Source organism: Chanodichthys erythropterus, chromosome 10 (assembly GCF_024489055.1).
Source record: "Chanodichthys erythropterus isolate Z2021 chromosome 10, ASM2448905v1, whole genome shotgun sequence".
NCBI classification, from domain to species: Eukaryota; Metazoa; Chordata; class Actinopteri; order Cypriniformes; family Xenocyprididae; genus Chanodichthys; species Chanodichthys erythropterus.
Window position 1 is genome coordinate 6,914,379 of NC_090230.1, and position 24,273 is coordinate 6,938,651.

The following is a 24,273-nucleotide window of genomic DNA, read 5'->3' on the forward strand; positions in this document are numbered from 1 at the left end:
TCTATCCTCGGTGTCATGTGACTCATTAGTGTTACCAGACCTCAGGTGTGAATGGGGAGCAGGTGTGTTAAATTTGGTGTTATTGCTCTCACTCTCTCATACTGGTCACTGGAAGTTCAACATGTCACCTCATGGCAAAGACCTCTCTGAGGATCTGAAAAAAAGAATTGTTGCTCTACATAAAGATGGCGTAGACTATAAGAAGATTGTCAAGACCCTAAAACTGAGCTGCAGCACGGTGGCCAAGACCATACAGTTTAACAGGACAGGTCCAACTCAGAACAGGCCTCGCCATGGTCGACCAAAGAAGTTGAGTGCACGTGCTCAGCGTCATATCCAGAGGTTGTGTTTGGGAAATAGACGTATGAGTGCTGCCAGCATTGCTGCAGAGGTTGATGCACACTGCATCAAATTGGTCTGCATGGCTGTTGTCTCAGAAGTAAGCCTCTTCTAGATGGTGCACAAGAAAGCCCACAAACAGTTTGCTGAAGACAAGCAGACTAAGGACATGGATTACTGGAACCATGTCCTGTGGTCTGATGAGACCAAGATAAACGTATTTGGTTCAGATGGTGTCAAGCGTGTGTGGCGGCAACCAGGTAAGGAGTACAAAGATAAGTGTGTCTTGCCTACAGTCAAGCATGGTGGTGGGAGTGTCATGGTCTGGGGCTGAATGAGTGTTGCTGGCACTGGGGAGCTACAGTTCATTGAGGGAACCGTGAATGCCAACAGGTACTATGATGACATACTGAAGCAGAGCATGATCCCCTCCCTTCAGAGACTGGGCCGCAGGGAAGTATTCCAACATGATAACAACCCCAAACACACCTCCAAGATACTTTGCTAAAGAAGCTGAGGGTAAAAGTGATGGACTGGCCAAGCATGTCTACAGACCAAAACCCTATTGAGCATCTGTGGGGCATCCATTCACCAGCTCTGTGATGTTGTCATGTGGAGTGGAAGAGGACTCCAGTGGCAACCTGTGAAGCTCTGGTGAACTCCATGCCCAAGAGGGTTTAGGCAGTGCTGGAAAATAATGGTGGCCACACAAAATATTGACACTTTGGGCCCAATTTGGACATTTTCACTTAGGGGTGTACTCACGTTTGTAGCCAGCGGTTTAGACATGAATGGTTGTGTGTTGAGTTATTTTGAGGGGACAGCAAATTTACACTTTTATACAAGCTGTACACTCACTCAATACTACTTTGTTTTTTAAAGCAGTGCATCATTTACTTGTGATTATGAAGTACAAAGTGCCATTTCCATGTCATTTGGCAGAGGCGTTTATGCTCTCCCGCTCTCACTCACTCACTCACCCAGAGAAAAAGAGTGAATCCGCATAGGCCTTTATTGTCCAGTACAGATACAGAAGTTTGATTGCAGAATGTTTGCTTAATCAGTTTAGTATGTCATTTGTTATATTTCTGTATATTATTGTTGAAACACGATGGGGATGGTCTTGCGCAGTAAACCCCCTGGCTGAAAATGGGCCCAGATGTCTTTGAGATTCCCTAATTTGTGAGGACTTTTTGATGGTCCTTACAAGGAAACTTGATTAATAAACATAGTAAAATGTGTTTCTTTTGAAAATGTAAAAATGCAGAAAGTTTTCTGTGATGGGTAGGGTTAGTGTAAGGGGATATAATATACAGTTTGTACAGTATAAAAACCATTTAATCTTTGGAGGTCCTCACAATATAGCAAAACAAACGTGTGTGTGTGTGTGTGTGTGTAATATTCACCTGAAGGATGATATACGGCTTTGAAATCATGCACTCCTCTGGACATGTTTGTCATTAGGTGTGTTTCCATTTACCCATTTTTTATAGATATTTCATAAACACTAAATGGAAACACCAAGATGTATGTTAAGTATGCATGGTTCAACTGAGGTGGAATTTTTTTTTTTTATCTTATCTTATCTTATTTCTTATCTTTTATCTTATTTCTTATCTTTTATCTTTATCTTATCTTATTTTCGGATAAGAATAAAAAAAAAAGACAAACTGCAATAAAAACAAATTTACTGAATAAATGCTACAAAAAATGTATTGACAAAAAAACCTAAAAAAAAAATAAATATATATATATATCCTCAACAGTGGATATGATTGGATAACTTGACTGAGCAGTGGACCAATTTCATTTGCACAGCATCTCAAATGTTGGTTTGGTCATTCAGGAATGCCTCAGCTAAAGTCTGTCATCAAAATGGTTGGGTATAATGACCTCCCTCCCTTTCACCTGATTGCGTTCTGGGCATCTGCTTCCAAACACAAGATAACATGACAGTGTTTATTACGTTTTGTCTTTAATTTAAGATGTACAAAAAAAGATCCACAGTTTCTTCCCTGTTTGCAGCAACTTCCACTTTTAGTACTGGGGCCGTGTGTGTCAATATTCTAAGAATTATGTAATTTTAATCTAATTCTTAGGAACCTTTATCAGTCATACTTATTCTTAAGTCTAAGTGTCAAGACTAGGTCTCAGCTCATAAATGATTTAGGAGAGCTGTAGAGGTCTCCTAACCTAGTTAGGAGTAACAAGATATTGAGCCTATTGGAGTTATATGATGTCATGGAGTTGATAAAACGATCTAAACTTGACTGACAATTCTTTTTGTAACTGACCTAATAAGAAATAACTTTAAATAAGTAAAAATAATTAAATTGTTGATTACATTTAAATTATAATTAATACGTTTAATGCATTTTAATACATTTTTAATACACTTTGAATAAACCTTTTATATCTTTAAATGTAACAACTTCTCCCACTCTACAAATCAATGCTCTGACTGTAGAAATGAAATAGTAATTACCTTTTTTGGTAACTGGAAAAATGCAGCAGTGCATCACTGCACACTGCACATCAATTTTGGCCATTATGTTTGGTGTGATAAGTTTAGCAATAGAACTATTTAAAAGCCAAGTCTACAGTAAGCAGCCCTGCAATTTTTTTTCTTAAACCATCAAAATATGAGTAAATTATTTTTATTTGTATGTTTTATTTATGTTTAAACTATTTAAATGTTCTTAAATATTAAAAGAAAGAAGAATAAAACACTAAACTAAGCAAAGGTATTTATCTGACATTTTTGGGCAAAAAAAAAAGAAGGAAAACTACAGCTACAGGTTTCAGAAAAACAAAAAAGCTCAGAAAAAAGCACATACTGACTACAACATAATCAGTTTTTAATATTTCATTGGTCCACTTGTTTTTACATGTATTCATAATGTCTTTGTATGATAGCCTGGCCAAAAATTATTTGAAAATTCATTATCACACATGAAACAATTCCAACAACTCCAAGCACAGCTACGTAAAATGCTTATATCCTTTAACAATTTTTTTTTTTTTTAATATTTGAACTATGGTTGAAGATGTCAATTTTCCTAGGCTGGACATCACATTTGGCCACTACTCTGTGGCAGTTAATTGACTTTCCAACTGACCATCAAACCATGCAGAAAAACTTTGTTGACAGGGGGCTTCTCTGGAGTTGTCTTCCCTGCAGACTCTATTGGCTGATTCAGACGTTGAGGGTGGTCATTTTAAGTTGACATCATTGTAGCCCTTAGTTCACAACACTTAAGAATCAGTCTTAGACTTACTAAAAGTTGCTTTTAGCTTCTTTATAAAAGTCTCCTACTCTTAGTAAAGTCTTACTTTTTACAAAATTTTTTTTGACACTTAAGTCAAAACTTAAGACTAAAGTGCATTTCTGAGAAGTTTTATATGTACGGGCCCAGATATTTTGTGCCAATTTACCAAAAAGTGAGGATTTTGTTTTCTTGAACACATGGAATGGAAATGGTGCCATATTCGCAAATGTTTTTAAGTGATTATTTCAATTTAGCACACAAGTTAAATATGCAACTTTTTATATTTTCTAGTTAACCCAAAAAGAACATTTCTGTCACCCTCGTGTCGCCCCAAACCCGTAAGACCTTTGTACATAATCTGAACACAAATTAAGATATTTTTGATGAAATCCGAGGGTATCTGATCCACACATAGGCAGCAATGTCATTGCACCTTTTGATGTCCAGAAAGGTATTAAAGACATTTTTTGTAGTGATGCAAATAATTTCTGTGCAAAAACAACAGGGGAGATACGAAATTGTTGAATAAAATAATTATTTTTGCTTTGTTTTTGTGCACAAAAAGTATTCTTGTTGCTTCATAACATTAAGGTTGAACCACTTTAGTCGCGTTGATGGTTTTAACAATGTCTTTAGTACCTTTCTGGACCTCAATAGGTACAATGATATTGCTGGCTTTATGTGGTTCAGAAATGCTTCTTTAAAAGCATTACATTTCTTTAAAAATATCTTAATTTGTGTTCTGAAGATGAACGAAGGTCTTGCAGGTTTGGGACGACATGAGGGTGAGTACCCATTGACAGAAATTTCATTTCTAACCCTTTAATGAAATGTTTGTCTGAAACAGAAATCTTGTCATGAGTAGTACTGTAATATTCTTGGTTGATGGATATGGACAGGAATCATAGTTGTTGCAACCAAGACCAATATTAACTTTGCTTTCAATCATTGTGCAGGTGCTGCATCATTGTATTACTTCTACAACTGACAGGCAAAGGTTAGTATTCACAGATCTCAGTTAAGATATTTGTTATTGATGTATTTTATGTTTGGTGCCGTTTTTGTTGTTGTTTGCTTCCTAACATAAACTTCTCTTTTCCCCAGTGTCTCTGCAGGACTCTGCAAACAAATTTGAGAGTTTTGTTGGAGACTCTGTCACCTTGCCATGCTTATATGAGAATAAACAAAGTGATGTATTTTGGCGACACAATGTAAGCAGGAAAGTATTAAGTATTATTAATGACAAACTCTCACTAGAAAATCAGGACATGATATTCCAGAATCGAACGGAAAGTTTCTCTTCAGAGTATCCAAAGGGAAACTACTCAATTATGCTGAAAAATGTCAAGTTAATTCATGCAGGAAACTACACTTGTTTTATTCAAAAATCTAATGAGGAAAAGAAGCTACAGCTTTTTGTCAAAGGTACGTGGAATCCTTGTTTGGCAAATGACAGAATTTTAAATTGCACATTGCAATAATATCAGCATTTTATCTCTACAACACTGATGAATTTACAGTACTGCTTCTCTCAACATTATATTGTTTTTCTTACAGAAAAGCCTGAGAAAAACATTCAAAAGCCAGGAAACTCGTCCATGAATGCACAATCACAGAAGATTATGACTTTCCTAATTGCTTTATTGGGACTTTCTCTGCACCTCATCTGAGTTTTGCTCCAAGGGTCTGTTACATCTGATAGCATTTAGTGACAGTGACCAGATATGTTTGATGTTGACATTATTCTCAATCTGCCGTAAATCTGAGGGTCATTGGTTCTTTTTACCACTGCAGAAGGTATTGCTTGTTTGGACATTATATCTTCATACTCGTTATGTTTGGACCAGTGGATCGCTCACGTTGTTCATATGCTATCACTCTGGACTATGCCATTGACTGGGGTTCCGTTGATATGTTGAGTCTGTATCATTAGGGGTCAAGCACCACAATTGTGTATTCGTTAGTGTTCTTATTTTTCTTCTGCACTTGAGTCTATGGTGGCACATACAACCGTTCATAGGAAAGTTGGTCCCACTTTATATTAAGTGGCCTTAACTAATATGTACTTAGATTTAAATTAATAATTTGATTCAATGCACTTATTGTGTACAAACCTGTTTTTACATTGTACTTATATTTTAAAAACACCTGCATGTAATTAAATCTGTAATTAATTTCTGTAATTACTTTTATAATTACACTGTTGACCCATCCCTTACCCCTTACCCCTACCCTTAAACCTACCCATACCACCAAAGCTTTCCCTAACCTTACCCGTATCCACCTCAATAGCAGCAAAAGTTTTTTGCAATTCAATATGAACCCAATAAGTACATTGTACTTATTTTTTAATGTAAGTACATAGTAGTTAAGGCCACTTAATATAAAGTGGGACCGGAAAGTTAATAATTTTGCGCACACAGTACACAGTCTGTACATTAACTGGGCATGGCTCAGTACCACTTTTTCATGTTAGATACCACAGCCTTGACTGTCTACCAATGCTTTTGATGATGTTGACACATTTCACAGAAGACATCTACTCACGTTCGTGAGACATGCTGAGAACAACAATACCACGCATGCTATGACCTTACAGTCTGCCTTCCTTTTAGGTTTATTGTGTAAACTACTTGAGCCAGTTGCTTTTTGACCAATCTAGGCTTCGGGAAATGCACATCCAACTATGGTCGCAAGTTCCGTCATTACCAAGACAATTCAACAGAACTTTTTATCAACACTTTTTCTGTTATTATGCTTGGCCCTGTAACCACTACTTGGAGCTATGTTTTATATTATGTTTATTCTTACATTGTTTGGTTTGCTTGTTTAAATAAGTGCTCTTTTTTTCACATTTACCATACGACTTGCAATTTGTCACAAAGATGGATAAAATAAGAAACATCCTCTGGCTGTTCTCATGCTATCTGACACATTTACCTGAATTCTATTAACTTAAATTACTGTTATTATTTGTATTATTTACTTATTTTGTATTCATCATATTGTTTGCATCTTTGTTCTTATTTTTTAATAACAAAGCAATAAAACATAAAATTAAAAATAATATCCACCACATATCACTATATAAAGTTTACACACCTGTGTTAAAACAGCTGGTTTTCATGATGTAAAAAAATGAGACATATATCACAGAACTTTTGCACGTAAAAATTACAACCTATACAATGACACTAAAAACCAAAGTGAATTATTTCGGAGAAAAAACTTGGAATAACTAACTGCATAAGTGTGTGCACTCCTGAACTAATACTTAGTTGGAACAGAATTTGATATTCTTACAGCACTTAGTCTATTTGAATAGGAGTCTATCAGCTTGGCTTGGGAATATTTTCCCACTCTTCTTTGCAAAAACTTTCCAGATCTGTTAAACTGTAAAAACATCTCATTGTATGTTAGTTAGTAGTAGTACCAAGGCACATTGTTTTAAAGGATTAGTCCCCTTTCAAATAAAAAAATTCCTGATAATTTACTCACCCCCATGTCATTCAAGATGTCCATGTCCTTCTTTCTTCAGTCGAAAAGAAATGAAGGTTTTTGATGAAAACATTCCAGGATTATTCTCCTTATAGTGGACTTTAATGGACTTCAAACAGTTGAAGGTCAAAATTACAGTTTCAGTGCAGCTTCAAAGGGCTTTAAATGATACCAGACGAGGAATAAGGGTCTTATCTAGCATAACAATCGGTCATTTTCTTAAAAAAATACAAATGTATATGCTTTATAAACACAAATGATCGACTTGTAAGTGCTTCTGCCATTCCGCCTTCCGTATTCTTCAAAATGCTTACACTGTGTATGTCCTATGTCTTTCCAATTCTACTTATGGGAAAAACAGAACTGACGGTGTGTTCGTTCCGTAAGTTGAATAGGGAAGGTGTAGGACATACAGCGTAAGCTTTTTGAAGAATTCGGAAGGCGGAATGGTGGAAGCACTTGCAAGGCGATTGTGTTTATAAAGTATATACATTTGTTATATATATATCGTTTCTCTAGATAAGACCCTTATTCCTCGTCTGGTATCATTTAAAGCTCTTTAAAGCTGCACTGAAACTAATTTTGACCTTCAACCGTTTGGAGGCTATTGAAGTCCACTATAATAATCCTGGAATGTTTTAATCAAAAACCTTATTTCTTTTCGACTGAAGAAAGAAAGACATGAACATCTTGGATGACATGGGGGTGAGTAAATTATCAGGAAAATTTTATTTGAAAGTGGACAAATCCTAAACTCTATTGCAATTACACCTTTAGGATATTTAGTACTTCAATAGCACCTCCTGGTGGAATCCCAAAGCTGCAAATGCACAGATTTTTCAACCACAGAGTTGAATTTGTGGTCAATTATATTGTGATTTTGGCTAAATACTTTAGTGCAAATTCTTTTTAACCACTCCAACATCTTTCCATTCCAGTAGGTGGTGTTTTACCAATCATAATATATTCCAAACAAAAAGCTGTTTTTCTGGTTGTCATTTTTGTGTGGCTGTTTTTAGTTTGAATGTTTTTTTTGTTTGTTTTTTGTTGTTTTTTTTTTTGTGTTTTATATTCATACAAAGGGGATTTTGATATAATCCAGCTTGCCTTATATGATGTCAAATTAATTGAAAAAAGGAATTAATAAGTGCTGTGTGAGCAAGTTCATCTCTGACTTCCCCTCTGCCTGTGTGGTTGAGGTTTCAACTAAAGCTCTGTAGATGTTTCCGCTCACAGTAAGTGATGTTTGAATGCTCACAGTATAGCAGATATTCATCTGGATCAGACAATGAAGATCATACCGCTTCAGATCTGTGAGTTTCCCACACCACATTTGATTGAATCATTGAATGAGTTTTCTTTTGATTTTATGTCTTAATAAATGTGTTTTCTTTCTCTCATAGATCTGTTAATTTGTTATAAAGCTACAGAGAGTCTAACAAACATACCAGTAACTTTAGGAGCTGATGTTATAATAACCTGTGATCTTGATATAAAGGAGATTTACTGGTACAAACTGAAATTACCGGATCCTCCAGTGTTGATCTTACGCACTTATGATAGCACATATGAAGGAGGTAGATATGAAAACAGCATCTCTGAACACAAATACTCAGTGAAAACTAACAGTCGTCTGTTCATCAAAAATATCACCATTGATGAATTAGGAGTTTATTATTGTGTGAAAACTAGTGAACCACAAAAATTCAGTAACGGCACCAAAATCTACATCAATGGTAAGATATTTTATCATTTCATAGGTCTTTGTAAACCACACAGTGGATTACATATTGAATATACTGTATGAAGAACTCAAATTTTAAAAGTTTCATTGTTCTGTTAAAGACTGAAACTGAATAAAGATTGAACTACAAACCTTTTACAGACTTTGTCCAAAAGAATATTACAGACTCAGTCCACAGGAATCAGACGGATGATGCTTCACAACACCAGATACCGTGGAAAACTCTGACCATCACATCTGTCCTGATGAATGTGCTTTTGACCATTGCAGTGATAGGTGCGTACATTTTTTTAATCTATGTCCAGGTGAAGGTCTCTTTGAACTTAATATACAGGGAGACAAACTCTAGATTTACACAAATGTTTTCAGGTTTGGTGAAGAGCTGCCTTCATGCAACTAGAAGATCTAAAAATACTTCAGTGGACCCTCAAAGTACAGCTGCAGCTCAGGTAAGAATAATTGTGTAATGAATATTAGCTTAATTTTAAAAGTTGGCTTACAGTAATTAGCTGAGTATTTTCAAATAATATTCAAGATCCATTATTTGAATGATCTTAATTGTTTTAGAAAAAATGCACTAAAATAACATTAGCACATAGTATGTTGTCTTATTATGCAACTCTACAATACTGATTGGTTAGTTGTGAAATTAAATCTTATGGGATATTAAATAACTACAGTATTACGACCACTAAAATATTTAACTGTTGTACATTGCACTAGTTTCATAATGCACCAGTTTATAGATTTATCTGCAAAAGCTGTGTAATAAGTGGCATAATATACTGTCAGCTGATGATTATCGCAAAGTAAACCTCTTCAGATGCATATACTGCATGTTGGAGTCCTGATCACCTTTTTTTCTGATAATGACCAGCTGACTGTACATTATTCCTTATACAGACATTCATTGCTAATATCTTAATTTTTCAGTATGCTGAAATTGATTTATCCACGCCTCCCAGTAGAAGCAGTCCTTGCCAGGAACAGACCACATACTCTCTTCTACAGCCAATAAAAACTGTATAATATTTACCCCCGGTTTCACAGAGCAGGCTTAAGCTAGTCTCAGACTAAACTGCATGTTTGAGCTGTTTCAACTGAAAGTAACTTGTGCTGACAGATCTTAAAATATGTCAGAGCCATTATTTTGTCTCAAATGCACACATTTTTTTCTGGTGAACGTTTAAAAAAGCTACTTAAATATCCTGATTGAACTAAGGCCTAATCCTGGCTTAGGCTAAGCCCTGTCTGTGAAACCGAGCCATAATAATTTATAATGTACATAATTTGAATATACACATATAATGTTCATACACAAATACTCAGTACAGTAGAATCTACTTGTACTTGCATGAATGCAGACTGTTTGTAATGATCAGTTCTGAGATGATTTGTCACATTATGTTTTAAAGTTAAATATGAAAAAAAAATTAAATTCTTATTTTTTGAAAATAAAGTGCTGAAAGTAGTGGACACTGAGGCTATTTGCCACAAGAGGAAATTGTCACAAATGCTGTACCTGTAAAGTTTTGAGTCCAACGTGTGTTTCCTTTACTGGTGGTTTTAACCACGAGGTTCATCTGTGCTCTCAGAACAAGAGTATTTTGCATGCATGCATGTTTTTTGTGTTACCTTGTTTGCTGCTTAATGAATTGTTACAAGTTTAAGCAGTTTGGTGGATGCTGTACACAGAGTGTGGTAGATAATATAATGCTCTTGTCTGGTAATAAAAGTTGCTGTTTTGAATGGAGATCTTGCTTTTACAGCTTTGACTTGTTTAGACAGTGGAAGTTGCATGTAAACCACAGTGTAATGAGGTTTCTTGGGGCTGAAACAGCTTTTAAGCCAAGTTGCATGAAACAAATAATCCATAATAACAAATAATCCTTAATCTTAAACCTTAACACACATAACATTTCCTCCTTGCATTATTTTTCTCAATTTAATTGATTTCATGAAATTTCCTGCTACTTTTATGTTTCATAAAAATTTTACATGCAGCTGGCACACTTATTTTTTATTTTTTTTGGCTTGCATATTACTAGTTTTTTAATATTTTTGAACCTATTAAAAAGCCTACTTCTGCTCAGCTCTTCCTATTGTTTATCACATGGTTATCACAGTGTGGTTTCCTGCAAATGTTTGGTCTGTTTGGTCACTTGATAGTCAGCTGTAGTCACAAGTCTGTCATTCCTTTGAGTTCATTTTTGTTTTATTTATATATGAGTCATACACCAGGGTAAATGCCAACTCTAATTATATGCATATGAAAATGAGGCTGTGAGAAACATAAAATCTTTATAATGGAATACGCTGAAAATTTCCTTGATCAAATAATGTTTTCAGAACTTTCAACTGTTTTATGGAGTTTTTGTCTGATTTATTTATTTTTTTTCCAAATGTTTTGAAAAAATGTTTTGTCTGCTGAACAATAGACCATTTGGGTATTTGGAAACAGTGATGATGTGTTTTGTGGGCGGAGCCTACCTGGTAGAAAATATAATAGTGGAAACAGTACTTTTTTTTTTTTGAGGATCTTGAACATTTTCAAGCATACACACATATCAAACATTTATTACAATTACAATTATTCTAGTACAATATAACAATCACATATCAGACAAAAGTAGGAAAAAAATTAAACAAAATCAAAGGAGAGAAGGGGATAAAAAGGGTAACATTTACAGTACATGAGAGATCTCATATCTCTTCAAATAAAGAAGTTCATTTTTTTATTCTTGATTTGATTAAATGTTCTACTTCACATAAGAACTATAAAAGTAGTTGTTGTTTTTTTAAGAAACCTTTGTGAAATAATTTTGCCACAAGAATAAGAAAGTTAACAGTAGATTCTAATGACTTGCTTTGGTTTGATCTTAAGGGTCTATATCCTTAATGCATTGAGTACAATTAATATTATTGCATTATGTAATAACAAAAAAAAAAAAAAAAAAAAAAAAAAAAAATATATATATATATATATATATATATATATATATATATATATATATATATATATATATATATATATATAATATTAACTACAATTAATAAAAACAATAGAAACTCAAATCATTCCAGAAAAGTGATGAAACACTACAAGAAAAAAAAAAAGAAAAAAAAAAAGACCAATGCCTTTACTTTCATTTTTACAGAAGGTGAATATATCAGGTGCATCACAGTATTTGGATAAAAATGCATTGCATGGGTAGATTTTATGCAGAATTTTAAAATGTATTTCTCTCAATTTATTAGGTATGCAATATTAGTATGGTAATAATCAAGCTTTCCTCCACAGAATGTTATTTGTTATGCCCCAAATAATTTTTCCTCATGGAGTAATGGAGTAATCGAGACTGAGAAAGTTGACAAATAAATTTATTATTGCATTCTCCCAAAGGGATTATATGTACATTTATAACACTATACTTGTATTACCTTTGCATCAAATTACAAAAAAGTAGTTAAATGCTGCCACAGCGGCTCTGGGAGTGATGATACAATTTACATCTCTTTCTCTTTTCTGACATACATTATCAATCTCTTTGTAGTATTTTTTCCACATTTGGATAGTTGTAAACACACACACACACACATACACACATACATACATACATACATACATACATACATACATACATACATACATACATACATATATATATATATATATATATATATATATATATATATATATATATATATATGTGTGTTTTGGCAGCAAAATGGGGACCAACACAATATTAGGAAGGTGGTCATAATGTTATGCCTGATCGGTATATATATATATTATGACCACCTTCCTAATATTGTGTTGGTCCCCATTTTGCTGCCAAAACAGCCCTGACCCGTCGAGGCATGGACTCCACTAGACCCCTAAAGGTGTGCTGTGGTATCCAGCACCAAGATGTCAGCAGCAGATCCTTTTAGTCCTGTAAGTTGCATGATGGGGCCTCCATGGATCGGACTTGTTTGTTCAGCACATCTCACAGATGCTCGATTGGATTGAGATCTGAGTAATTTGGAGGCTAAGTCAACACCTCAAACTCGTTGTGCTCCTCAAACCATTCCTGAACCATTTTTGCTTTGTAACAGGGCGCATTATCCTGCTGAAAGAGGCCACTGCCACCAGGGAATACCATTTCCATGAAAGGATGTACATGGTCTCCAACAATGCTCAGGTAGGTGGTACGTGTCAAAGTAACATCCACATGGATGGTAGCACCCAAGGTTTCCCAGCAGAACATTGCCCAAAACATCACACTGCCTCCGCCGGCTTGCCTTCTTCCCATAGTATATCCTGGTGCCACGTGTTCCCCAGGTAAGCGACACACACACACACCAAGCCATCCACTTGATGTAAAAGAAAACATGATTCATCAGACAAGGCCACCTTCTTCCATTGCTCCGTGGTCTATTTCTGATGCTCACGTGCCCACTGTTGGCGCTTTTGGTGGTGGACAGTGGTCAACATGGGCACCCTGACTGTTCTGCGGCTATGCAGCCCCATACATAACAAACTGTGATGCACTGTGTATTCTGACACCTTTCTATCAGAACCAGCAATAACATCTTGAGCAATTTGAGCTACAGTAGCTCATCTGTTCACTGTAAAAAATTACTGTGATTTTAACAGTAAAAGACTGTAAAAATGGTGCGGTGAAAAACTGTTAATTGGTTTACAGAAAGTTTCCATACTATATACGGTGAATAACTGTAATAGATCTAAAGATACATTTAATGTAATTTTACGGTGAAATACCGTTAAATTCACAGTTTTTGAAAGTGAAAAATAACAATTCATTGTAAAATTTACAGTGAAAAACTGTAAATTGACATTCCCACAATTCCCTGTGTGACACTTCACATTTGATATATTTTCGTTGAAATAACTCTTTTTCTTCTTAGTTTTTCTCATTTTTTTCTAATCAGTTATGTACATTAGGGTTTTATGTTACATCTAATGTTGTTAAATTAATGTTTATTGCATTTTTAAAATTTCATGCATGTTACCATGATGGTGTTTAGTGTGTGTGTGAATGACACTGTGTGCTCCTTCTATATATTAGTATTGTCCTCCTCAGCTTGTGGAAAAGCTGCTTGTGATGAACTTTGATTCATCATGTGACTGTTATCACCACTGTGTTTGGTGACTGTCAGTGTATTATAAAGATACAAAACAGATATTAGTACTTCATTAGGTTGATAAATTAACATTATATCAGTTAATGAAATATGTTATTTTACCGTAAATTTTACTGGGATTTTTTTTACAATGTACTGAAATCCAATGTTAAATATACATATTTAAAATGTAAAATTCACATGTAACTCCGTAAGTATGTTTACGGTTTGATGTCATTTTTACAGTATTGTTCTGGTAACCACAGCTGCCGGTATTTTTCCGTAGAAACAACGGGATTTTTTTTACAGTGTTGGTTTGGACCACACGGGCCAGTCTTCACTCCCCACGTGCATCATTGAGCTTTGGCTGCCCATAACCCTGTCACCGGTTCTCCATTAAACCACTTTTGATAGATATTGACCACTGCAGACCAGGAACACCCCAGAAGAGCTGCAGCTTTTGAGCTCTGACAAAGTCATCTAGCCATCTCAATTTGGCCCTTGTCAAACTCGCTCAAATCCTTACACTTGCCCATTTTTTCCCCTGCTTCTAACACATCAACTTTGAGGACAAAATGTTCACTTGCTGCCTAATATATCCCACCCACTGCTATGATGAAGAAATAATAAGTGTTATTTACTTCACCTGTCAGTGGTCATAATGTTATGTCTGATCGGTGTATATATAGTCTCTCACATTGTAGTCACTATAGAAGATTACCCTATATGACAACTTCCGCTTTTAAAAAACCCGGAAATGTGAAAAGGGTCCAGTTAAACTACACTCCTCGCAGCCTGGTTTTCATTTCCTTTTAAAAAAAATGTCTATATTGACACTGCACATCATAAAAACCTGCATGCATCAAGTGGTTTAAACCTTAACCTAGTTAACATGACAGGAAACACTTTAAAGAAATGTACTTGAAATGTAGGCCCACTTGAGTTTAGTAGTTTCTATTCTGTTGTGTTCTATTTTAAAAAGCTCCTCAAACCACACAAATATTTCAGAGGGAAACAAGAAACTGGTTAGCATGGCCTATTGCTGGTAAATGTTGTAACTACACCATCTGACTCCAAAGAGAAAAAAACAAGCAAAAATACACAAAGTAAAAGAACTGTGTCGACCACAGTGTGTTTTGTGCAGCAATTTACTGACTGCAAAAAATGTCATCAACGTTTGTTTATATAATGGCATGTAGGCTACAGTTTAAGAAAATGAGTGTTGAGTCATATTGTTGTCTGTTACAGGTATGAAATATGACAATAATTTTTTCAAAAAGTCAAAAAATTATATATATTTTAATACAAGCCTGACTTTAACTTCCTCTCAAAGATCCTTCCTGAAGATTGTGTGCTTTGGAAATTAATAAATTGATTTATGATGTTTTATGACATAATAATAATCCATATTCCGTGTGTGTGGTGTTTATGTCACTGATCTGCTCATATGGTGTGAAGCTGCGGAGACTTTAATAGATCAACAGATTTGGGGCAAAATGGGACTATAATTTTGATGGACAAAAGATTAACTTGGTTATTACTGAAACTACCAGATTCTCCAGTTATGATATTACACACTTTTTCATCTGCATCTTCTCGTTGCTACAATAATAGATTTAGACACAAATATTCAGTGCAAAGTAAACATCACCTGTTCATATCATATAATGTCACTGTTGATGATTTAGGGCTTTATTATTGTGTCCACAGACACACCTCCAAAATACAGCAATGGTACCAAACATCATCATTGGTGGGTTCAGTAATCATGTTATTACACTTTCTTTTTTTTTAAATACTTGTATATATAATGCAAAAATGTAAAACCCTGCAATGCTTTTGCAGCACTGAACATATCATATAGAACCGACTCCAGAGATCCAAAATCAAAATCGGACGCAGTGGCAGACTCTTACCCTCATAGTTGGTCTGTTGAATGGTGCTCTGATCATTGTGATCGTAGGTGGGTTCCTTGATAGAATTGCATTTGTTTCTCTTCTGTAAAATAATAATAATAATAATATATAAAATAAAAAAACAAAAGTGTTATTGAAAGGAAGAAAACCAGAAACAAACTATTTCAAAATACAAACCAACAGCAACTTCATGTTATGGATCTTGAACAACCTAAAGACTCAAGCCTCTACATAAAGATGGCGTAGGCTATAAGAAGATTGCCAAGACCCTGAAACTGAGCTGCAGCACGGTGGCCAAGACCATACAGCGGTTTAACAGGACAGGTTCCAATCAGAACAGGCCTCGCCATGGTCGACCAAAGAAGTTGTGTTTTGTGGCCAGCGTTTTAGACATTAATGGCTGTGTGTTGAGTTAATTTGAGGGTACAGCAAATTTACTCTGTTATACAAGCTGTACACTCACTACTTTACATTGTAGCAAAGTGTCATTTCTTTAGTGTTGTCACATGAAAAGATATAATAAAATATTTACAAAAATGTGAGGGGTGTACTCACTTCTGTGAGATACTGTATGTATTCAATGCACAATAATAGCAGCAGTTATTTTTGGCATGTAATTGTTCATTCTGCAAGCTCAAAAAATCTATATGTATACATTGCCTGATAAATTACATTTTATCAAATACAAAAAAAATTAAACTAAATGGGGTCAACTGTGATTTCTTCAGCTTGATTTTAGCAGCTGTACAAGTGTATAGGTGTTGTTGACTTGGCTGAACTGAAAGAAAATCCACTGCAGTGTAAAGCAACAGGAAACCAATATCATGTAAACAGAATGCAAAGTTCCCTTTCGATACTTCACTCGTACTGCGTATGGGGAAAAGTCTCCCTTTTTCCCCGTTACTGAAGTCTTTTTCAATAACGCAGTGTAACTGCATCGTCATTGGTTCACTCATAGACAAGTCGTTGAACCAATGAAGGCGCGGCATAGCTGCGCGACCTATGGCGAGAGAGCACGCGAACTTTCCCGCCGAAATGGGCGGGGTAAAGGGCTATATAAGCAGGCGTTTCGCCATAGGATTTCAGTCCTTTCTCCTTCAGCGACGACAACGCATCTCCTCGCTGATCTCCGCCTGAAGCCTGAGGAAGCTCGCCGCCTTCGAGAAGCTCCCGCTGCCATCTGAAGAGGCCCCGCAGCGGACCCAGCTGAACTCGCCGGTCGGAGACAGCGCCGGCGCCCTCGCTGACTGCCGCCCCGAGCGCCGTCCGCCGCCCCGAGCGCCGTCCTCGAGAGGAAGAGGCCAGGAAGAGACAGCGTGGTAGAGCGACTCAGCGCCCAGAGTTGTGCGAGCTCACGTCGGCCCAGCCCCTGCATGCCTCGCCTTCTCCCCCGAGAGAACTTTCTCCCGTCATGTTCTCCCGACCAGAGCAGCGTCCCTCTGCAGATGCAAGCGACCTCGTCTCATTTGGAGGATCTGACGAAGAGCCGGATGACTCCATGTCTCTTGCGGCTTCTGAAGCGGAAGGATGGGCTGGCGAGCCGGACGAACCTGCTCCCCCGCCTCCTCTGGAGCCCATTGATCATGGCCAGGGTATGGATGTCGAGCTCTTCCGCATCCTATGCAGAGCAGTGGAAGAGCTAGACCTCGACTGGGCCCCTCCGGAGGAGCCATCGCGTAGCCGCCTGGATGAGTGGTTCCTGCCAGGCCAAGCCCCTCGCCAGCATTCCGCTCCATTTTTTCCTGAGGTGCACGACGAGCTTACGAAGTCGTGGCGCGCTCCGTACTCCGCCCGCCTACACACAACACACCGTTCTGCCCTCACTGCTGTCGGGCAGAAGAGAAGGGCTATGAGCATTTGCAGCCCCTGGATGAAGCGGTGGCAGCTCACCTCTGTCCTCCCGCGGCTGTGGGATGGAAGACCAAAAGAGCCCTGCCTTCCAAGCCCTGCAGAACCACCTCTACTCTGGCTGGAAGAGCCAGAAGTGCTGGAAGTGCTGCTTCGGCGCTTCACACCGTGGCGATCTTCCAGGTGTTCCAGGCCAAACTCCTCCGCTCATTGGACGAGTCCGGCATTGATGCACCTGCCTTCAAGGATCACCGAAGCGCCACCGATCTAGCCCTGCGGGCCATGAAGGCCACTGCCCAGGCCATCGGTCGTTCCATGGCCAGCCTGGTTGTGCTTGAACGCCATCTTTGGCTCAACCTCATGGAAATCAAGGACCTGGATAAGACGGCCTTTCTGGACGCCCCGGTCTCCCCTTCCGGTCTTTTTGGGCCAGCGGTGGATGGTTTCACCGAGCGCTTCACAGCGGCGCAGAAGTCGTCTCAGGCCATGAGACACTTTCTGCCCAAGCACTCCAGCTCTGCGTCTGCTCCTAGCCGCCCCAGGACTGCGCCGGCTCAGCAGACCAAACCTGCCCCATCCACCTCTCAAGCAGCGCCGCCTAAGGAGCATCGTCAGCGCCCTCGCCCTGCTAAGCGCCAATCCTCCTTCCCGAGACATCAGGGACCCCGGCCCAAGATTGTGCTGGACCCGGTGACTCCGAAGACGTCCTGATCCAGCAGGAAGGAAGAGGGTTGGGGAATGTCCCGTTGCGACCGGACCACCCCAAAAGCTCCCTTGTGCAGTCTCCCCTCCGCCTCGTTTAATTCCGGGCGTGGGAGAAATGCTCTGTGTTGTAGCTGAGCCCACACATGTTGCGCCCAAACAAAACGCCGTTTTCACGGCGAACACTATTTTACTTCCTCAAAAAGAGAGCAAATTTCCTCTTCCACCTCCTTCGGTGTACAGCCCCCTACCCGGCGGCCTGTCATCTGACATCATTCAACCCCTTGTCATTTGGGCAGAGGCCTGGCAGGCCATCCCCGATGTGTCAAGCTGGATCCTTGGGATCATAAAGCAGGGCTACTCGCTCCAGTTTGCACGACGGCCCCCTCGCTTCGGAGGGGTGCTTCAAACCTTGGTGAACCCGGACGACGCTCCCGTCCTCCGGGCCGAGGTCATGACCTTACTGAAGAAAGGGGCTATAGAAATAGTTCCCCCTTCAGAGAGCGAGTCAGGCTTTTACAGCCGTTACTTTCTGGTCCCCAAAAAGGATGGCGGCCTCAGGCCCATCCTAGATCTCAGACTTTTGAATCGGTCCCTCATGAGACGGAAGTTCAAAATGCTGACGCTGAAGCAGATCCTCGCACAGATTTGCCATGAGGACTGGTTCTGCTCGCTGGATCTGAAAGATGCATATTTTCACATCCAGATAGCCCCCCTTCACAGGCGATTCTTGAGATTCGCGTTCGAGGGAGTGGCATACCAATATACGGTCCTGCCCTTCGGGCTGTCTCTGGCTCCTCGCACTTTTACCAAGTGCATGAACGCAGCGCTTTCCCCTCTGAGACAGATGGAAATCCGGGTTCTGAATTACCTCGACGATTGGCTCATTTTGGCCCATTCGCGAGTCGAGCTGGAACACCACAGATCCGTGCTCCTCAGCCATCTCCAATGCCTGGGTCTCAGGGTCAACCTAGCCAAGAGCTCACTGCTCCCCAGCCAACACATTTCATTTCTGGGGGCAGTTTTCGTCCGCATGACGGCAGTAGTCTCGCCAGAGCGCGCCCTGGCGATACAGCAGCTTGTGGCTTCCGTCAAGAACAAAGCCTATCTTCCTCTGAAGCTCTTCCAGAGGCTCTTAGGGCTGATGGCTTCCGCCTCCCCAGTTCTGCAGCTCGGCCTTCTTCGGATGTGGCCGCTACAGTTCTGGCTGGAATCCCGGGTCCCCCCACATGCCTGGCGGCACGGCCGCTTATGTCTCAAGGTCAATCGGGCCTGTCTTTTAGCCCTGAAACCTTGGATGAACCCTGCTTGGTTCAGTCTTGGGGTACCCCTACAGGCGGTGTCACGAAAGACGGTGCTCTTGACGGACGCATCCAACTCAGGTTGGGGGGCTCTGTGCGAGGGCAGACCGGCCTTCGGCTCATGGTCCCACGAAGAAAGCCATTTCCATATCAACTGCCTCGAAATGTTGGCAGTGATGAAAGCCCTGCAAGCGTTTCAGGTTCACTTGATGGGACGCCACGTCTTAGTCCAATCGGACAGCATGACTGTGGTGTCATACATAAATCACCAGGGCGGTCTTTCGTCCAGCCGTCTATGCGCTCTGGCGAAACGTCTTATGGAGTGGGCAATACCAAGGCTTCGGTCGCTCAGGGCGACTCATATACCTGGCAAAACCAACCTGGGTGCAGATATGCTATCATGGAGCAACGTCCCCTCAGACGAGTGGATGCTCCATCCCCAGACGGTTCTCAGGATTTGGGAGCTCTTCGGGAGAGCAGAGATAGACCTGTTCGCCTCAGAAGACAACTCTCATTGCCCAACATATTTCTCAAAGGAAGTCGATGCGCTGGCCCACACCTCGCCCAGCACATTCCTTTACGCATTTCCCCCGATCGCACTGATCCCGCAGGTCATCAGGCGAGTCAGGGAAGACAGACACAGAGTCCTTCTAGTGGCCCCGCTCTGGAGGAGCCAGACTTGGTACTCAGAGCTGTTCAGGCTCTCCACGAGAGCCCCATGGCCCATTCCCCTGAGGCGGGACCTCCTCTCTCAGGCGAACAGAACAATCTGGCACCCCCAGCCAGAGCTCTGGGCTCTAAACCTCTGGTCCCTCGATGGGAGCCGACTGACCTTCCCAGGGACGTACTAGAGACCATATCTCAGGCGAGAGCCCCATCCACGAGACGCCTCTACGCCCAGAAATGGTCGGCCTTTGTTGATTGGTGTTCCACACGCAACATAGACCCCGTGGAGTGTGATGTATCTCCGATACTGTCCTTCCTCCAGGAGCGTTTGGATCTGGGGCACGCCCCTTCAACGCTCAAAGTATACGTAGCAGCCATCTCAGCTTTTCATGCTCCTATCGCTGGCCAGTCAGTGGGTCGAAACAACCTTGTGGTTTGTTTCTTAAGGGGTTCTAGGCGATTAAATCCTCCTCGTCCCCTTACTGTTCCCACTTGGGACCTTTCTTTGGTTCTTAGGGCTCTCAAAGGAAACCCCATCGAGCCGCTGAGTTCAGCTGACCTCTCTGTGAGCCCTGCGTGCCTCGAATTTGGGCCTAATGACTCTAAGGTCGTTCTGAAACCTATAGGCATGGCTACGTCCCCAAGGTGCTCTCTACTCCGTTTAGAGCTCAGGTCATTTCGTTCTCTGCTCTTCCTCCCTCCGCGGATGAACAGGAGCTGGAGTTACTCTGCCCTGTCAGGGCATTGAGGACCTATGTAGAGCGATCACAGCCTTTCAGGCAGTCAGATCAGCTCTTTTTGTCTGTTTTGGTGGCCGCACCAAAGGGTCTTCGGTCTCAAAGCAACATCTCTCGCGTTGGATAGTCGACGCGATTAATCTCTGTTACTCCTCCCTGGACACTGAATGCCCCTTAGGAGTTAGGGCCCATTCCACTAGAGGAATGGCTTCCTCCTGGGCCTGGTCTAATGGAGTTTCCATTAAAGACATCTGTGAGGCGGCCGGCTGGTCCTCGCCGTCCACTTTTGTCAGATTTTATCATCTGGACGTTCCGGCCTTTCAAGCCCGGATCCTCTCGGTGTAACCAGGCGGCCTCTTCGAGTTCCGCCTCTCGCCGATCAGGAGTTATCTCCTCTTGTAGTGTAACAAGGGTTTACGACGGCTTTGCCTTCTTACTTGCTCTCTTGGTCCCCTCTCGGTGTCCAAAACAAGTTATGTCGTTCCCTGCTGTGGCACGGTGCGGTTGAATTCGTTCCCCATACGCAGTACGAGTGAAGTATCGAAAGGGAACGTACTCGGTTACTAACGTAACCTTGGTTCCCTGAGATACGGAACGAGTACTGCGTTACTTGCCGTGCCACGAGGCTGCGGCTTCAGTGTCTTCGCTTCAGTCGATTGGCCTGAAATCCTATGGCGAAACGCCTGCTTATATAGCCCTTTACCCCGCCCATTTCGGTGGGAAAGTTCGCGCGTTCTCTCGCCATAGGTCACGCAGCTATGCCGCACCGTCATTGGTTCAACGACTTGTCTATGAGTGAACCACTGACGATGCAGTTACACTGCGTTATTGAAAAAGGCTTCAGTAACGGGGAAAAAGGGAGACTTTTCCCCATACGCAGTACTCGTTCCGTATCTCAGGGAACCGAGGTTACGTTAGTAACCGAGTACGTTATATGGACTGATTTTATGAAATACAATTCTACTCTCAGAGACATTTCTGTGGAATATGAAAGATTTATTTATTTATTGCTCGTGAAAGTTAATGGGGTCCAATGTTGTTTTTGGACCCCATGCATTGTCTTTTATTGTATGCATAAAAACAGCATTCTTCAAAATATCCTCTTTTGTGAACTGCAGAAGAAAGAGACACATACAGGTTTGAAATAGCATGTTGTTACATTAATCATGGTTTTACTTGTTTTACCTGTTGAAGTTTTCAGTTCAGCCAAGTCACCAACACCTATACACTTGTACAGCTGCTAAAATCAAGCTGAAGAAATCACAGTTGACCCCATTTAGTTTAATTTCTCATTGTATTTGATAAAATGTAATTTATCAGGCAATGTATACATATAGATTTTTTGAGCTTGCAGAATGAACAATTACATGCCAAAAATAACTGCTGCTATTATTGTGCATTGAATACATACAGTATCTCACAGAAGTGAGTACACCCCTCACATTTTTGTAAATATTTTATTATATCTTTTCAAATGACACTTTGCTACAATGTAAAATAGTGAATGTACAGTTTGTATAACAGAGTAAATTTGCTGTCCCCTCAAAATAACTCAACACACAGCCATTAATGTCTAAACCGCTGGCCACAAAACACAACTTCTTTGGTCGACCATGGCGAGGCCTGTTCTGATTGGAACCTTTCCTGTTAAACCGCTGTATGGTCTTGGCCACCGTGCTGCAGCTCAGTTTCAGGGTCTTGGCAATCTTCTTATAGTCTACGCCATCTTTATGTAGAGCAACAATTATTTTTTTCAGATCCTCAGAGAGGTTTTTTTGCCATGAGGTGCCATGTTGAACTTCCAGTGACCAGTATGAGAGAGTGAGAGCGATAAAACCAAATTTAACACACCTGCTCCCCATTCACACCTGAGACCTTGTAACACTAACGAGTCACATGACACCGGGGAGAGAAAATGGCTAATTGGGCCCAATTTGGACAATTTCACTCAGGGGTGTACTCACTTTTGTGGCCAGGGTTTAGACGTGTTGAGTTATTTTGAGGGGACAGCAAATTTACACTGTTATACAAGGTGTACACTCATTAATTTACATTGTTTACATTACCAAAATGTGAGGGGTGTACTCCCTTCTGTGAGATACTGTATACAAACCCCCTGACTATATTAAACTGTTGGTCAAAGAGGGACGTTAAAAAGAATAAAGCATGTTCTGAGATGGAGGTAACAATTGAGAACCCGGGACGAAAGTAACAAAGTGATTTTCTCAGAGCCCCGACTACATTTGCATTCCAAGTTATGACAGCACGTTCAGCATGCAACCCTTGACGGAGCTGCCAAATATCATGTGATTTCGTCATTGTTTCCCGTGGTTAGGTTCGGAAAGCAGTTTTCAACTATGGTAAATACATTTCTGAAGCGGTACTTTTTTTCTTCTTACAAGTTGTGTTTCTCATTTCATGGGTCACAATAATGATCAATGTACAGGTTATGTAGTGCTGTAACACATCCTGGAGTTTGCTTTGTCAGAGTTTTTCAGTATGAAAGTAAATGGGGTGGAAAATATCAAATTATCTTACTTCTGTTTGATTAAAAAAATGTTGGGTTTTTAGATGCGTTTTAATCTGGAATCCAAACAGCAAAACCCCAAAACATATATTAGCTATCTATAGCCTACTAAATAGGCCTATGTTTATTTCAGAAGACCCTAGTTTTCTTGAAGGGCATTGGTCAGATTTGTTTGTAAACTGACTATTGCTCCTACAAAAAAATTTATTTCCTACATAGCTGTGATAGTTTCATGTCTGTCTGCTGTGTCTCTCTTTAAATAAATTAATTTCAATTCAATAAAGTCAAAATAATCACCCTGTAAACTCAATCGCTCATATTTCACTTCACTAGGAGGCCAGAAACTGATGACAAGAGATTCGAAGTTGAAAAACTTGAAATTTCTTTGTTTTTGTCGTCCATAACTGGACTTTTAAGTGTATTAACTTTGTCTGTAGGCTACAGCAAAATAAATAGCAATAAACACGATGAAACCATACAAAAAATATAACCATTTAGCCATTCAAAACACAAAAAAATCTCGTGAATCCAGCCGCTTCGCTTCTGAAATGCGTGTTAGTTGACACTGCGCAGAGGACGGAACAAAACCTAGCTGGAGC

At 39.9% G+C, this 24,273-nt stretch overlaps 2 protein-coding genes across 2 annotated transcripts; both read left to right on the plus strand.

Annotated features, from left to right (window-relative positions):
- Nucleotides 1-673: 673 nt before the first annotated feature.
- Nucleotides 674-7,138, plus strand: wu:fu71h07 (uncharacterized protein LOC570464 homolog). Its single transcript, XM_067396849.1, has 4 exons — nucleotides 674-732; nucleotides 4,565-4,605; nucleotides 4,713-5,033; nucleotides 5,166-7,138. Exons 1-4 carry the CDS (start codon nucleotides 674-676, stop codon nucleotides 5,276-5,278), a joined length of 534 nt encoding a protein of 177 aa, XP_067252950.1. The 3' UTR covers nucleotides 5,279-7,138.
- A 630-nt stretch (nucleotides 7,139-7,768) lies between these two features.
- Nucleotides 7,769-11,085, plus strand: LOC137029024 (uncharacterized). The gene is made up of 5 exons (XM_067398524.1): nucleotides 7,769-8,419; nucleotides 8,510-8,842; nucleotides 8,992-9,126; nucleotides 9,220-9,299; nucleotides 9,784-11,085. Exons 1-5 carry the CDS (start codon nucleotides 8,395-8,397, stop codon nucleotides 9,877-9,879), a joined length of 669 nt encoding a protein of 222 aa, XP_067254625.1. The 5' UTR covers nucleotides 7,769-8,394; the 3' UTR covers nucleotides 9,880-11,085.
- Nucleotides 11,086-24,273: the final 13,188 nt, after the last annotated feature.

Coding starts and splice junctions, on each gene's coding strand:
- wu:fu71h07 (XM_067396849.1), top strand. CDS start 674: ATGAGTGTTGCTGGCACTGGGGAGCTACAGTTCATTGAGGGAACCGTG. Junction 4,606..4,712: donor TCTACAACTGACAGGCAAAG/GTTAGTATTCAC, acceptor TCTTTTCCCCAG/TGTCTCTGCAGGACTCTGCA. Junction 5,034..5,165: donor GCTACAGCTTTTTGTCAAAG/GTACGTGGAATC, acceptor TTTTTCTTACAG/AAAAGCCTGAGAAAAACATT.
- LOC137029024 (XM_067398524.1), top strand. CDS start 8,395: ATGAAGATCATACCGCTTCAGATCT. Junction 8,420..8,509: donor GATCATACCGCTTCAGATCT/GTGAGTTTCCCA, acceptor TTTCTCTCATAG/ATCTGTTAATTTGTTATAAA. Junction 8,843..8,991: donor CACCAAAATCTACATCAATG/GTAAGATATTTT, acceptor AACCTTTTACAG/ACTTTGTCCAAAAGAATATT.